This window comes from Cimex lectularius, unplaced genomic scaffold (assembly GCF_000648675.2).
Source record: "Cimex lectularius strain Harlan isolate CLEC.00 unplaced genomic scaffold, Clec_2.1 scaffold120, whole genome shotgun sequence".
Classification (NCBI taxonomy): domain Eukaryota; kingdom Metazoa; phylum Arthropoda; class Insecta; order Hemiptera; family Cimicidae; genus Cimex; species Cimex lectularius.
This window is the reverse complement of record NW_019392719.1, coordinates 657,011-674,887: the sequence shown is the minus strand read 5'-3', so window position 1 is coordinate 674,887 and position 17,877 is coordinate 657,011. Positions and strand designations below refer to the sequence as shown.

General features: G+C 36.2%; 1 protein-coding gene across 1 annotated transcript in view; it reads right to left on the bottom strand.

Moving 5' to 3' along the window:
- Positions 1–17,877, bottom strand: part of LOC106672716 — a 56,387-nt gene that overhangs the window by 14,518 nt on the left and 23,992 nt on the right. Inside the window, exon 2 of the mRNA XM_014404358.2 lies at positions 17,079–17,151. Coding sequence (XP_014259844.1) covers positions 17,079–17,148 — 70 coding nt within the window. The 5' untranslated portion in view covers positions 17,149–17,151. The remainder of the gene's footprint in view (positions 1–17,078; positions 17,152–17,877) is intronic.

The window sequence follows — 17,877 nt, the reverse complement described above, 5'->3', positions numbered from 1 at the left end:
GGGTTTTTGTACTTTACAGCTAAGCCGTAACGGATGGCCCTTTCTTATCCATTACTCTTGGTATAGTCTTAACGATCATCGCTTTTTTTCCTATATTCATTAATCATAAATAATATTTTCACAATATTATATAAAAAATTGAAAGTTTGAACGTATTGTAACAGATCTCTAACCATTAATTTTATAATTGATGGAAAGTTTATCAAAAAAATTCAGACGAATTTTATTTATGAGGTAAACATTTAATTAATTTGGTCCTTTTGAAAAAGTTAACCAGCTCTTTCAGCCACATTTTTCTGATTTACGTTCATCGGTTTCAAGTAATAAAGGGGTTATAATTTTCTAAGGCAGTACAATTAAGGCGACAACTTTTTAAAATTATTTATTTATTATCATTTTTACAACTGCGATTTTGAGCCGCAACACGCAAATGAGGTAACAGACAGTGACAATCTAGCATGTTACATTTGGCAGGAGAAGACACCCAGCAGTGACATGCCCTCGCAATGAGTCAATCAATCTCTCAAGAGATCTCACGGCCACAACGTGAGGAGTTTTCAGGAATTTTGGGACAACAAAGCTGTTGGAAAAATTGATTTGGGTGAAGGTTCAGATTTTGGTAGATCTATTTGCATCGGGATTTAATAATGTCAATTTGGAGGTCATTGTGGATTGTTACCTTATTAACCATCAGGAGGATTAACCATTATTGTGATTGTTTGAATCGAAGAAGGTAAAGTTTAATGTTTTTTGTTGTATCGATTGGATTTTGTAAAAAAAATGAATTTTTTCTTTGATACTAAAACGTCAATTCCGTATGTGCATATGAGTTTGTTAGTAAGGAGTAATTGGTAAAGTTGGTTATTTCTGTCTTTTCAGTCGTGTATGTTGATTGCAGCATTAGTCTTGTCAATTTGTAGTCCTACGTAGCGCACAGTATCTGAGGTTGGAATGAGTTTTCCATTGTAACGGACAGTAGTACAAGTGGATTTTCGAAGTGTAAACGTGATGTGGATTTAATTTCGTTAATTTTTATTTTCTATTTGCGATATCATGACTGGATACAGTTTAAATGGAGTTGTAGTCATGACTAGCTACGGAAAGATCAGGATTAGATGACAGAATGACTGTATCGTCAGCAATAAAGCATATAGTATTGTTAGGAAAAACAGGAATGTCGGATGTGCATTGTGAATAGGAAGGGCCCTAGGATGTTGCCCTGGGGGGGCACCTGATTAATTGGGAATACAAGAAGAAAAGGCAACGCCGTGAGCGATGCGGCAGTACCGTTATTTCAGATAGGATTTTAATATGAAGTAAAAAAAGCAAAAGGTACGTATTTAGGCTACACTTAGCAGACCGACGTGAAACCCAAATCTCAAGCGATCAGAACTAATTTGGTCTGGACAACTACGAAGACTTTGAGGACCGAAAGCAGACAAAGCGGTAAAGAACAAACTAACTCTGTATAAAACATTACTTAGCCCAATTTGAACATAGGGAGCTGAACTGTGGGGTACATAGTTACAAGATTCTCATCTTAATCAAATTGCCAAGAACGAAAGAAAAGCTTCAAAATTTAAAAAAAAAGTTTTCTCTAACAAGTTTTTATGTAAAAATAATTATGATAAAATAGCAGCATTGTGTTGATTATATGCAGAATCTCCCATAGTCTTGTTTGCCAGGACAAGAAATGAATTACTTTTAGCTTTGAATCAATGAGTTTTTACGCATAATTTGACTAACGGAAATCTAACTTTTTTTAAACGAAGAATTCCACAAGTGCCATAATAAAGTATGCATTTTTTTCGAATAATTATGTTACAGAAAACATATCAAATTATGTATATTCATCTCTTCTGCGATGGTTGCCTTCGGTAGAACCGTAATAATACAGTGATTCGAATTTTATTTGTCCTCACAATGACTGGTAGATTTGAAACATTTTTTTAATTAATTTATTTTTTGCTACTGAGAGGAAAATAAATTGAAGTTTATAGGACTTCGTCGTAGGGATTAGCAACCTGCTTAAATACTGAAAAGTTCAATGTAAAAAAAAGGACACATCAGGATGTTGCTAATCGGTGCTAATTTAAAAAGGAACTTATGGAAAAGCGGTTTTCAAGGTGCGAAAAGCTTATTTTGTTGAAAATAACTTCTAGGAGTCTGTGTTCATCAGTAAGGATCTGGGGTGGTGCAAGCCTAACTTTTTCTTTGAAGAATTTTCTAATATCTGGAGATAAGTCATTATTCACCAATTATCGTAAGTGTTTAAAAATATATTTAAAAAAATCCAATTACATAAACGAATTGATTTTTTAAATACTCAATTAATTATACAAAATTTTTTCGAAATGAAAATTTGTGACAAAGACGGGATTGGAACCCACGACTTTCGGCTACCACTTGGCTAGCTCTACCACTTGAACTACCGTGCGCTTCGATCGCCCATGCCACAAACTTTTCATTTCGACTACGGTTGATAAAATAATTAAAAAGTTAGTATTAACCTAGAGTCACACCTGTGAATGTAGTCCAATCGTTAATAAAAAGTGTTTCTACATGAAGCCGCGATTTGCTTACAATTGGAATAAAACGGTGGTAGAGCAGCGGCGTATTTAGCCGAAAGCCATGGGTTCAAATCCCGTCTATGACAAAGATTTTTCATTTCGAAAAAATTGTGTATAATTAATTGAGTATTTATATTATTAAGCATAAGCTGATAAAATAAATAAAAAGTTAGAATTGATTTTTGTTTTAAGTTGTCCGACAAAAATTGCTACTGTAATATTATTCATAATGAACAGTTGTAATACAAATATTATTAATTATTATTACAAAATTTTCATTACTACTTTTACTCTCCTTGTTTTCTGATGCTTATTTGCTGATTTATCCTGCTGGTTTTCAAGAACACGCATAATCAGTCCATTTTGTACAAAAAAAAAAAAAACAAAAAAAAAACAACAACAACAGTACAACTTAACAGTGAAGTACACAGAAATAACTACGGTTATGACAGGCACAATAAATTTTGTACACAATAAAGTTTGCTTCATAAACCACATTACCCCCTTCATATAATCGATTAAATTAAGAAAGTAACTCGCAATCTGTATGAACCTTTAAAAAAAATGATATTACAAAGTTTATGAACAAATTGTATAAATATTATTTATTTGTTGCTTAAACACACAAATGTTGACGTTTTTTATTTTCAGTGAAGTCAAAAACTTTCGTAAGTCTGTTGTTTGGTCGATATCGATCATTTTGGTCTACCCTTGCTGCTCTGACTTTTTTTCAGAACAGGCAGATGAAATGATCGGAAACGATCAACTACAGGTTCCTCACCCCACAGACCCTAGAGTTCAATCCCACAGTTTATCTTTTTGAAACCTTGTTGTAATTTTATTTGTAGTGAAAAAAATTAAACCATTTTAATAGAAGAGATTTATAAAGGTTTGTAAATAATCGAATGTAATGTTACAAAAACTTTCCAAAGAATGATCAACCAGGTTTCTCCTTCATACGGTTCATGAGAAACCGCCATGAGAAAAAAAAGGAGGTGCACTCACATTTCTTCTGCTCTAATAACTGTAAGAGAGCTCCTTTTTAAAATTGAAACGTGCACCGATTGAAATGGAATAAACTTTGTATTTGAGGCTGAGCGTTCCGCATTTAATGCTCATCTGCAACAGTTTAAAATTTTTCCGTTAAAAACATATTGGGTTGGTGCAAGATTAGTGCAGGTTTTGAAAATTTGTTTTATTTTTGCAGGTGCTTGTCATGTAAACAAAGCTAAGTCCTAAAATTTAATTTATGGATTATAATAAATACTTTTAACTGTTACTTTTTATACATAAAATTTTAATTTATATTGAATTTGAAGAGTGAGGACCTGCGAAATTAAATATGTCCAAACTAGATTTTCAAGTTTATTTGTACGAATTTAAACTTGGGCGAAGTGCGGCCCAGATCGCGCGTAACCTCAATAAAGTTTGGAGGGAGGGAAGCATGCAAGCGAATGCACGGTGCAGCGATGGTTGCAGATATTTCGTCTTGGAGATTTCGATCTCGAAGACAGGGTAGGTCGCGGTAGGCCTTCCGTTGGGGACGACAACCAACTCAAAACGTCGATTGAGGAAAGTTTAGGTAAGACAACACGGGAAATTGCGGAAGAGCTTAGTGTTGACCATTCGACCGTTGTTCGCCATCTGGAGCAAATTGTTAAAGTAAAGAGCTCGACAAGTAGATACCGTACGAACTAACTGAAGCCCAAAGATATAGACGCATTGAAATTTACACGTCTCTTCTGTTGCGCCACCAAAATGATCCATTTTTCCAAGGAATCATCACGAGCGATGAGAAATGGATTCTGTACGATAACAAGAGGAGTACAGGTCAGTGCATTAGAAACTCCACTGGAAATAAATATTTATATCTATTATATATATATTACACAAGGAGAGGCTAAGAAAAGAGGATAGGAACTAAACAATTCGGGCATACAACCATAATCAACAAAATCAGATACCCATTCTTAGAAATGGAGACTGACTATATGATCCCGAAAACATTCTTTACAACATCCTATAAAGTCTCAACGGACTATAAAGGAGAGGAAGAACACAAGAGAGCATCAGATACAATGATATGGTATACAGATGGCTCCAAAACAAATGAAGGAACCGGATCAGGCGTTTTCTCTAGAAGCCCAAAACATGAACAATCAAACTCATTAGGTTCCCTAACTCTTCGGTCTTTCAAGCAGAAATATATCCCGTCAATGCTTGTGCCCTGGAAAATCTTAAAAGAGGTTACACTGGCAAAAAATCCTCATAAGATCTGATAGCCAAGCAACCATTAAAGCATTAGCATGTAAAAGAATAACATCAAAATTAATCAGTGAATGCATCCAAAATCTCCAAAACCTGGGGAAACACAACAACCTGATGATATCTTGGGTGCCAGGGCACAGTAGAATTTTGAAAGTTTGGCCAGAGGAGGATCTGCAAGACCATACATAGGCCCCGAATCCATACTTGGGATAACAAAAACAAATATAGAATCCTCCATCGCAGAATGGATCCAAACAAAACGAAAGGAGAAGTGGATAAACTCTAGCGGCGCTAGATACAGCAAACTCATGATGAAACCACCTTCACCAAGACTGGCAAAGTCATTACTGCAATTGGAGAAGGCCAAACTCAGAGGAGTGGTAGGACTACTAACCGGTCACTGGCATCTGAGGAAACATCTACACAACATGAGCATATACAACGATGATCCCATTTGCAGATTACGTAATGAGGAGGAGGAAACAGGCACCTATATCATCTTTGAATGCGAAGCAACACCTCAATGGAGATTTAACCTTACGTACGGAAAAAACTTAGGGAATCAAATTGCTGCAGAGGTAGTCAATGACCTGATACTTGTAAGGAGAAGGATTGCGTTTATTGCACTGAACTAAGGAATTTGAAAGGTACAATAAGCCATAAGGATCCAATGCCAATCCCGCTTCGTAGTATCCTTTTTTACCATACAGGTCAGTGGTTGGACATGGATGAAGCGCCAAAACATTCCCGAAACCAAATCTGCACCCAAAAAGGGGTGATTGTTTGGTGTTGCACTGCTGGGATTGCTCATTATAATTTCCTGATTTATGGTAAAACTATCACAGCAGAGAAATATTGTCAAGAAATCGACGAAATGAACGGAAAACTGCAACGTCTTTGTCCAACATTGCTAAACCGTAAGGGGCAGATTCTTCTTTACGATAACGCCAGGCCACATGTCGCCATGCCAACCCTGCGGAAATTTAAGGACTTAAGATATAAAACCTTACCTCAATATTCACCCGACTTCTCGCCTGCAGAGTTCCTCTTTTTTAAGCATTTTGTTCAGTTCTTGAGGGATAAAACTTTTAGAGAACTCTTCCAAGACTTTATTGTGAATCGAAATATAGATTTTTTTGTCATCAGAATAAAAGCGCTTATTACACGTTGGCAAAGATGTATAGTCTGTGATGGAAAATATTTTGAATAAATTTTCTTTTTATTATAAAAACATAATTTTGACTGGCTTTTAAAAACCTGCATTATTTTTGTACCTACCAAATAAATTTTGAAATATTTGATTGTTATAATGTTATAAACTTAAAATTTTGGTAAGATTGGGCAAGGAAAGATGCTGCAAACTGGGCTATTTTCAACCACCAAATACATTGCTGTGTAGAGACGTGTACAATATAACTGTTTAAAAAAACCTAAACAAACTTATTATTTTTGCCAAAAAGTGAGTTTTGAAGTTGTAGATAAGGCATTTCGTGCGGTTGAACAGGAAACTTTTACTGTAAACTGTTTTTTTGAGAATTTGTTATCAATTTTTCATTTTTTTCCGTTTCTTCTTATAGGTGTAAATCTGAAGACATTCAAGGAATAAATTGCATTTGCAGAACGAAGTAGTTTTCCAGTCTCTGGTCCTAAAACCTCGCCTTAAGGAAATCCCACGATTCCAATTCCTCAAGAGCAATAATTCACAGGAAATGAATTCAAATTGCAGACTGGATTGTCTCTTTTAATTGCTTCATTAAGAACGATCATACGTGAAAGCTTGTTGTTCCGACTCGAGCTTTCATACGATTGTATTAATTTTCCATTACGTTCCTTACCAAATAAAGCTAAGGTGAAAATAACATTTCCCTCTTACTTCTTACTGCACTTTATAAACGAACTGGATGTACCAACTATATTTTAAATTTGAAACTGTTGCAATATTTTTTGTGCCGTAATGTTACTACAGATTTATTGGATTCACTTGTAAGGGCAGATTCTTAGATGCTTTTAACATGGAATAAATCTTTAACTTTTATGTTCTGCCTGAGCGCAAATTGAAAACAAAAATACTCTTTCCAACCCGACCTCAGGACGGCGATGGAAAGCGGCCTGTATAAAGGAATAAAAGGGCAATTTGTCAAGTTTATAAAAGAAGGACTTTCTATAGAAGACAAAGACGGTCAGGAAGACCCACGATGACCCACAAACCATTGTTCGAAAATAATCATTTCCTTTTGTTAATAAATTATAATAACAATCTAAGGCAATCACATAAAAAATGATATAGTATCGCAGGAAAGTGCTGTGCTTTTAAGTACTGTGCATTGTGAAATATTGTAGTCGAGTATATTCTCGCAGGTTCTGCCAGAAAAACAATAAACATCTCAAAAAGAAAACGAACAGACGAACACAATAACCGCTCAGACATCGAAAGGCTCAATCCATCAAAGACATCGGCAGGTAGCAAATATGTACAAGCCTATTTAATCACATGACTGACAAGATGACACACTGTCAGATCAGTAAAGACGTTGGAGAAATAATGAACCTTACAGACAGAACACAGGGGCTGGTCAGGATGATCAGGGATAATCAAGCTACACCCTCACTACATGCCAACAAATGAGTTTACAGAAACATGACAATATTGACTATAAGTGCCACAACGAATTTAAATGATTAGTTTACTTTTTAATTAACTTACACAAGGTAACACTCCAATGACTACGCGGTCAATAAAAATTCTTTTGAAGTTAATTGTTTAACTATGTAGGAGAAAAGAGAGTTACTTTCGATTTTTACGTGGCTAAACATCTGCAGTACTCGTGTCACATAACTTTACACCCATATATCTGATAGAGACTTTTTGCAGTAATATCTTTTCATTTATTAGCTACATTTACTGTTTCTAGGAAAGAGTGTTTTGGTACAATGTAGATAAAAATAAAATTTGGCGAGATTGCTTAAAGAGGTTGGATTTTGACTATCATGTAGAGCTTGACACCCATATTTTTCCTTCTTAATTCATTGATGAACCTAGCCTCCCTTTCATCCATTACTTCTTCATCACTTTTTCTTTTTTTCAACTTAAAGTTAGTTGAGCACTTTCCGGAGTTTCACTTCACTCATTTTCTTATGTGTTAATGCTAAAATATTTTCCGATTTTTTTTCAGCATGTTTCTTTTTTAATTTTCCCATTTTTACAATAGAAATTAAATGGGCAGTGGCCTGTCAATATAGAGGCTTACTACTTTCTTCAATTTTTGCCACCTGAGAGAGGTAGATTTTTGTTTTCCTGTTTGTGATATTTAGAAATATTTGTGATTGTTTTCCATCTAGTGTGTAGTCATTTCTTTCCCCATCAATTTGTTCAATTCCGCTTCACCCACCAATCAATCTTCAGAAAAAAGCCTTTAGATATAAATTCAATGCAGTCGTTATCAAAATCCAAGTAATTTATATTAACAGTCAATAGAATAAATAAAATATTCAGTATTTTCTTTATTTTACGACTATTAGAGGTTCTGAGTTGCAAGAGTATGAAATGTGGATTTTGCCTGATAAAATCTGATGACGTTCTGGCGGAAGAAAAATTATTCTTTTTGTTAGCTTAAATTGACCGCTTTTAAAGCGCATTCAATTAAGATCAGAATCGGACGTTTACAGAAATATTTGAATGTTTTCTGAGAAGGGAATGGTGATTTTATCAGTTAAATCTCTACCAACAGAATGCGTCTATCAAGGAGAAACGACCTGCATCGGTGATGACCTAACAAGGGATTTTTGATTGTGCGTCCGGTCAAAACCTTGACACACGACTTGGACCATCAAACAACCCAGAACCTTTAGTTGCTCTATCATTCAGAATTCAGATTTCACATACATGCCATTTTTTCTCTAAATCACAGGTTGAAACCATTATTTAACTATGATTCTCAATTTGATGATTATTTCTTGCTAGGCTTCAACCAAAAGTGGATTCTGCGTAAGTATGCACTTCGTTATGTTGAACGTCGCATTTTTCCATTTGGTACTTCATTAATGGCTTCAAATAAAGAAGCCTATGAAGTCGAAGAAGGCTGGATGAAAAAAAGGGTTCTAATTCATCACTTATATTCATTATCCCATCTTTCCACACCACAGTAAAACATTATTCTACACTTCTCGCTCTCACATTTACGGGATGATAAATCTGGGCAATATACTATCCAACAGTATAGATATACTTCTAAAGCTAGTTTGAAGCTGAATTTGAGGGGAACTTGTACAACAACGGTCAATTAATAAGTCTGATATATGTGTATATTTGCATGTATGCTCGTTGATTGTTGTGTATATACAGCGTCCATTATAGATGGCCCGGCTGAATTTCTCTTGAACCAATTACGCTAACAAAAAACAAAAAATATGTGTTTAATATTTTTTAGTCTAGTTTCAAATTTTTCCCTTATTTTGGAGAAAAATTTTACTGGGTACCTCAGGCCCCCAATTGGTCAAAGAATGATAAAGTTATCATTGATATTAAATATTTTGTTATTAAATATTTGATAAATATCTTACTACATGTTTCGCGAAAATCAAAATTCCTCTTTCGAAATGTTGGAAGGGTTTTAAGTTTTTCAAAAAATAAAATTAGGGGAGATGGAATGGACTATCATCAACTAATCAAACCCTCACAAATATTCGATAGTATTTCACATTCACAGGTAAGAAGCATTAACCATCTTGGCCATTTTTACAAAACACTGTTGCAAATCACGCTTTTCTGTGTTGTAGACTGGTGAAGAATGAAGATTCAGCGTTACTATAAAGACACATAGTGATGGGTACTTTATTATTTAAATAATTATTTATTGAGCACTTGTTAAACAATTTTTAAGAAAGAAGTTAATCGAAACACGACAAACATAGAATTTAGTGTGATTCGAAGAGAAAATATTCTTCCAACGGTCTATACCTCTAACCTATCTCTAACTTTCTCTACCTATACCTCTAACTATCCTAAGCTTTTTGCATTTAGCCTCCTTGTCTGCTAGAGATTAGCTCAAATTTCTTCATTTGGTATTTCATTCTTCTAAATAAGCAGTTCATTAAATTATGATGAAAATAGAATTTGGTGAGACGGACGAGAAAATATACTTCAAATATCTTAAACCACCAAATGCATCACAGCATACACTATTTTTCTATAATTTACAAGTAACCCCAAACCAATTTTGTCTTTTGTGCAATAAGGCGGTTTTTCCCTGTAGGGGAAAGGGAATGTAAAATGGTTTCTGCGTAAGTATAAAGTCAGGTGTAGATTTACTAAAAGTCAAATTTTCAAGCAGAGAATTTGTTGAGATTGGATGGGAAAGTATGCTGCAGGTGATCTTAAGTTTTTCTATAATTCAAAGGTAAAAAACCATCCTCGTTATTTTTGAAAAAGTCTTCTTTTCACGATTGTTCATTGGTGAAGAGGGATGAATTTCAGATTCTTAATTATACAGTCCTGTGGAGATTTTCGATCAAATTTTCGATTTGACAATTCAAACAACCATCCTCGTCATTTTTGAAAAAGTCTTGCTTTTCAATGTTGTATATTGGTGAAGAATGATGTCAATTGGGTCAACATAACTATACAATCAAGAGAGAAAAACACTAAACTTATTAGCATTTAATGAATGAAGTTGTTAAAATTTCATAAAATTAAAAGCTTCCCTGTTATTTTCTGACGACTGAAGGTACAAGTCTTTACAGTAATTTAAATAAACTAAGTGGAGTACCACGTCGATTTTAGTTTTGATACTACTTTCAAAAAAATTATAATAATTTATTTTTAGTAAAAATAAGTGGGTATTTTTCTAATGACAATTTGAAAACGTGTTATGGTGTAATATGTTTTGTATATTGTACAGAATCACACAATTACACAGAAATCAAACACTTTGAGTGCTTTGATTGAATATAAAAAATATTTTTGCATTGTATTGTATAAATTCACTTTTTTCCATATCCTACATGTGTTTGTTAAATGTAAACAATGTTTGTAAATCCCAGGCCCTGAAGATGATCTCAATAAAGAGCGAAACGTTGGCACGGTAAAGAAAATGTTTTTCTGGAACCTACATCATACCAGACCTCATCTCACGATTTCTGAATAATCGTTCTCGTCATTTTTGAACAGGCTCGCTTTTCAGTGTAGTATATTGGTGAAGAAGGGTGAAAGGGGTTGTTAGATTTAGCTTAACTACACAGATAGATTACCAACTTCCAAAAAAATCATCTAATTAAGATAAACGTAGAAATTGGGTGAGGATGGACAAGATAATAGCTTCGAAATGGCGAAAAAAGTTTTTTAAATAGCGCCTTACCATCCTTGTTTTTTTTGCTGTTGTATAGTGGTGAAAGAAGATGAAGTGGACTTTCATAACTGAACACTTTGGTCAAAATCTACTGAAAGTCAAATTTCTCCATTCAGATTCGTCAACCACTTTTAGGAAAGAACTTCGTCCAGTTAAGATAAGCATTTGTTGATACTACAGTGCATTTGCATTTATTGTGATCTGCTTCTTGAGTTCTTTTTAAAGTCTGTTCAGTTAGTCACTATCGACTACTTTCGCTCTAACATGTCACTACATTTCTCGGGTGTTTATCTCTCCAGTCCTTTGTTCAAAATTCATTTAAAAATCAGATAGCCAACCGACAAGGGTAATTGGTGAAACGCCGCGTTGCGAAATTAATTGGGTAAGTTTCATTCCAGAGAAATAGAGACAAGATCTTTTACCGTTTCCTGAACGTGAGGATTTATAAACGGTCTTACTCTGCTTTACAATGTGTATTAAACAAAAATCTCGTTAACTAATTTAACAAAAACTCGACTGCCAATAACACCAACAGACTTTTGTCTACGTTTGTTAAATTATTCGCACAAAATCTTGTGTATTTTTATCAGGAGAATCACTTTTCTCTTTCGGATGAACAATGTGCTAATAGCTTGCAAAAGAGGGCAAAAAGCGTCCGATGCAGGACGGTTAATAAGACCCTGGAACTAACTGGATAACGGTGTGAATTTCTTACTGTTCCTTTCAACGATGAACACACTGGGCCACTTCTCGGTACAATTAACCGGATCATCTTACCTCGTTTAAACACACCAGAGTCACTCGACTGTAACAATTGTCGCTTTAATGTAATTTAAAGTGTACATTGTTCACAGGAAATTAACGTTAAAAAAGTTAAACGATCAACAAGGCTTTACCAGTTTTGTTTAGATCAATTACAATACATTCTCAACCTTGCAGCTTTCGGAATGTTCAAGAATGAAGAAAGAAAGAAAATAAATTTTATATTGGGGCTTTGGGCTCGCGTTAATAACAAAAAAGCACAAAATTTGGCACTGTTCCTATCTAAATAAATGTATAAATAAAGATTTAAATGTACTAGCATAAAAATAAATTAAACGTTCCAACTTAAATAAGAAAAATTTTAACAGAAAATTAACCGTCCTCAGAGTTTAATTATAGGGATAGTCAAAAAGACAGGACTTAAAAACGGAAAGGTTTGGGCCACAGCTAATAAAGAGAGGTATGGAACTTTAGAGGCTGTGGAACGGATAAGGAAAGAGCGATGGATTTTTATGAGCTGGGTAGAGATCAGAAGGGCGGGAACGAGTGTAGCGAGTGTGTATAGAAGGCTTAAATGTTAATGGAGCAAATAAGTTAAATTACTGTTCAAATTGTCTAATGTCAATGTTAGTACTTTTTCCTAATAAAATATTTATTACCATCTGTATAAAATAATACATTTTGTAACTTTATCGTTCATATTACAATACACTGCGTCTTGAGAGGAGTTAGCAATCACTGTTGTTCTACCATCGGTTATTTCTTGGCGAAGATGTCCCGAGGCCATCTCAGCTTTAGTCGTCCGACGGGATAAAGGGATGGATGACATGGATTGGGCTAGTGGATTGGGGTGAATGTAGTTTTTCGTGAAACTTAGACAATTTGATGGGTATTAATTACGAAGAGTAGAGACAGTGATTCTAAGGACTTTGGGTTGTAAGGATTGATTGCGTTGATATTAGTAGGTTAAGCGGTGCCTCATAGTTCTTGTCCAAATGTTCAAGACGGTTTGAGTAGTATTTTGCAGACTGTCAGTTTGATTTTCGTCGTCATGTTAGAGTTTTGCGCAAGTCGTTTACAAAAGAAGTCTGAAGCGTATGTTCAGTTTCTTTCTTATTTGTATCTCGGTTTCAGGTTTAGCGTGGGTCAACGCCAAGAAGCCAAGGTAGCGTACGCAGTTGGTTTTAGGGATAGGAATATTCGAGCACCCACTGTGTGAGGGGTTTTGCTACGGAGGGTAAATATAACATAGGAGCATTTGTTTTCTCCATTGAGTTATTCTTTAGCCTGTGCCTAGAGCTTCTACAAGGCAATTGCAGGATCGGGATCGGAGGTAAACACGGCTGTGTCGTTTGCAAAGGATGGAAAGAGAGTAGGGTGTTGGGATGTGTGTGGTATGGAGGAGGTTCAAATTGGTCCGAGCACACTACCCTATGGCAATCCCGCTCCCACAGGACAGTAGTTGGGGTAGTCTGCACTGGGAAGAATCGTCTTGTGAGGTAGGGGCGAAGATTGAGTATAAGGTATTTTGAAAGGACGCGCTTTGTTTGTTTAGGAAACCCTCGTGCCACACGCGGTCGAACTAGTAACAATAACTCCGATTTATAAACAAGGATTCTAAGAGTAAGTGTAGAGTAAGTGAAACTATGATCAATCTTAGTCCGATGAAAGCTCACGGAATAATATTTGTTTATAGATGATATAGATTGTTCTCTAGGAATCAGTGGTAGAGATCATCTAAGTCGGACTGAAATAAGCAGTTGCCTATACAGGGTTGTTCTCACCATAATTTCATTGGAGCATTTTTGGGAAAAACCTCTCATGAGCCAATACATTTTAACTCGTTATTCGCTAAAAAACTAGTTACGGACATTGTTGTTCGGAAAAACGGAATCTTATCCTATTTCTGCAACCAACAACCAATGTAATTATTTATCGTTGTTGTGCTGTTTTGTGGTGAAAAAAGTGAATATTGGTTCATAGGAAGGGTACAGCCATTTCAAACCACGATATATACTAATGTACTAGATACACGAGATCTCTTTGGGGGCCGAAATATAAACTGAAGAAATCAATTCATCATTCTCTTGAGTCTGTTAACAGATGGTGAGTCCTCCGTTGAACAACAGCCATAATCAAGGAGCCTTCCACGACGGAAGGTGGAGAAGCAGCGATGGAAGATTTTGGAAATGGTGGGTTTCTAAGATAGCGTTTGATCAAACACATCCCTAGGTTTTTGATAAATGGATAATAGGATATCGGTTGGTTGTTAATGCAGAGCGGTAAAGCTTTGCTCCCACGGCGTGTGGCTTGAAGCTTGATCTGAAGTTCGTCATATCGCACGCCGCGCCGTGAGAACGTAGACTCCTTATTGCTTGAGGTGCTTCGGCCTTTCGATGGATGGCATGCCTCAGTACGGCTGGAGCCTGGAGCATCCGTTCACACTATCTGTAGTGGTTTTTTTTCAGTTGTACCGATTTATTCTGAACTGAATTACTTTTTCCACATCTATAAATCATAATAGAACACTAACGTTGATGTGTGGTGTTTACTGACCGTTAGTTAATGATTATTTGGAGATCGTGAGATGCGGTCGGTGTAACGTAGGTTTTAGAAAAACATTTTGTTTATCGTGCCAACATAAGGATCTTTCCGTCTTTTTAAATCCATTAGATTTCGTGGTCCGATAGACCAAATAACATCTTTCAATCAATTAATCTTTATGTAAGGTATTGGTTGAGACAAAAAAAGTTAGTGCCACGAGGGGATTCGAACCCACGACCTTCGGCTAAATACGCCGCTACTCTGCCACCAGAGCCTCGCGACCCAGATCCACTCGGACACCAACTTCCCATCTCAACCCAACCTTTCGAATCTCACACCTTTCTGCCATTTTTTTGTCTCAACCAATACCTTACATAAAGATTGATTGATTGAAAGATATTATTTGGTCAATCGGACCACGAAATCTAATGGATTTAATAAGTTAAATAAAGTATATCTTCACTAAAGCTCTCCGAGGCCATTTCATTCGTCGCCGAGAATCAAATAGATTACAAGACATTTGAAAAATGGCAGAAAGGAGGGAAAATTCGAAAGGTTGGGTTGAGATGGGAAGTTGGTGCCCGAGTGGATCGAGGTCGCGATGGCTCATGTGGTAGAGCAGCGGCGTATTTAGCCGAAGGTCGTGGGTTCGAATCCCCTCGTGGCACTGACTTTTTTATCTCAACCAATACCTTACATAAAGATTAATTGGTTTCTATCTTTATTGAGATCATCTTCTGGACTGTCATCCGGGCATTCTCAACACGACAGACCAGAATGACACATCTATACAGAAAAAAAAAACACTTTGAGCCCTGAAGATGATCGACTCGTTGTCACGATAAAAAAAATATTTTTCTAAAATCAACGACACCTGGTATTGCATCTCACGATCTCCAAATAATCACAAGCGTTATGTTTAAATCAAGCTGACTTCATTAAAAAAAATATTATGGAATGAATGAAGCCGGTCGAGATTCGCCAACCCACACGTCTTGGGAACAAGACTTAAGGATCGGATAAGGAGATGGGATCCAAACACTGGGATTTATTGATATTTCGAGGCTCCATTTTCATCGGCCCAGAAGCTAATGGCATTTAGGTCCTTTTGGATTCGTGTAATTGGGATTGTCATGCACACCTTACCGGGTCTAATTTCTTTCTAATAAATTGGTGATACTGACGACATTAACGTTAGTGGAAAATTTGGTTATTGCCATGCTTTTATAATTTAATATTAAAAAATCTTTCATTTTCACCTGGTTTGGCAGGGTTAAGATGAGACCCGTTAAGAAAAAAACCGACACAATGTTTACTAATCCGAAACAATCGTGACGTCTGAAAAAAGTATTAATTTTTTCTAGGGATGTGTGCTGAATGGCAAAGGTGAGAGGTATTGAAGGTGGACGACCTTAGAGACCGCTTACTTCAACTCCGACGACGCCGCTTTTAAAGGGCTTTCAGTTTTACTTTGCAAAACAAACCGAAGAAGGAATTCTACGAGGATTGGAATGTGTCGTCGAAGCGGGGGCGCGCACCAAGGCAATAAACAACACTGTCTTCAAAAGGCGGCGTTTTGCAAAAAAAAACTAATAATTTTCTCGGAAGGTTGTTGACGTTTTCTCGGTTATCCTACCGTTTATCTCCCTTGGATGAAGAACTACGCCCTGCGGGGTGCCGGGACACGAGTGCAGTCGTCGGCTGGTTAAAATCAAAACGGTAAACCGTGGAAACAGCATGGAACTGTCGGAAAATTGGAACGGTTCCGTTGCTGACTTGCAGAAATTGCCGACACATTTACAAATCTACCTACTCAACACGAAAAATTCAATTTAGGAAGAACTTCGTGACGTGCTACTGGACTGTGTTATGAGGGTAATAGAAAATGGTCAAGTTGGTATAATGAATTATTACAATTCAGTGGCCAGTATCAATTACATCGAGTTGTACGATAATAATCGCTACGACGTGCCTTGGATCCAGCAAACGTGCCAACGGTCATTTCCCTTTAGTTTTTATGTTCAGATAATGTCTTTGATCTTGATAAAAGATAAGATAAAACTGCTTTAAGCTTGAAAAGAATTTTAAGTATGTAATTGTTGCTAAATAGAATTTTGTTACTTTCTTCATCCGACCTTTTTAACGAGAAATTCGAGCCATACTGCAAAAAGGTCCAAAATTTTCTATCTATTAGCGTTTTTCACAGACCAAAAGGAGATTTTCGGGACGAAAATTAATTAAAACAAATTGAAAAAAATGAGGTTTCCGTCTGTGACCCGCTGGCACATTTCGGCCCACTTTCTTCCTACACCTCTCTCGACGAGGATTTCCTTTTTCCCGAATACAACGCCCACGGCTTTGACGATTTTACAGAAAAAAGGGAAAAATCACTTCAATTGCTTTCTGTTCGGTACCAGCGTGAAATTGTTTTCCGTTACAGGCAAACTTTTCATGCCCCCACCAGTCGATTTCAACAGGTTAGGAAAGGAAATAAAAGAAAACTGAAGGAACGATCAACCCCCCTTCCAAGCCGGTTTAGAACAATTATAGATAATTCGTTGAAAGTTTCAATCGAGATATATCCGCTTACCGGAAACCTGGTCCAAACAGGCTGCTAACGACGAAACGACTAGGGCAATTTGAAACAGCCTGCAGTACATGATCTGAAAAAACAAACAAAAACGTATAATAAGCTAAATTATCAACACAAATAGTATAACGGTGATCTGATCATGCTCATTATTATATGCAATCATTGAACAAAAGGATAGGCTTTCGTAAATATACTGAAAAAAATTTGATCATTTTCGTTTCATTGTGATCTGCAAGGTGTGTTTGGACTTTCGACCATCATCATTAAAACCGGGCTTAATCTATTAAAGATAGGTAATACGGATACAATTATTTCATCTTTCACAAATATGAAAACTAGACTAAACTGAAATCCCACAACCACGCCACATATGTGGGTATAACTGTTAGAGTAGGACAACCAGGATGAGAAACGACGAAACGTCTCTCTCACTCTCTCTCCATTTCTCTCTCTTTCCCTTCTAGTCTTTCTACCTATTTCTACCTCCTCTCACTCTTTCTCTTCGCGCAGTCTTTCTCTCCTTCTCTCTCTCACTCTCTCTCTCTCACTTTCTCTCTCCCTCTCTCTCTCTCTCTCTCTCACTCTATTCATCTCTCTCTCTCCTTTCTAGTCTTTCTATCTGTTTCTACCTCCTCTCACTCACTTTTTCTCTTCGCGCAGTCTCTCTCTCTCTCTCTCTCTCTCTCTATCTCTCTCTCTCTCTCTCTCTCTCTCTCTCTCTCTCTCTTTCTCTTTTTATTTATCTATATATCTATCTATCTATCCACCTTGGGCTTAATTAATTAAAAATGCCGTT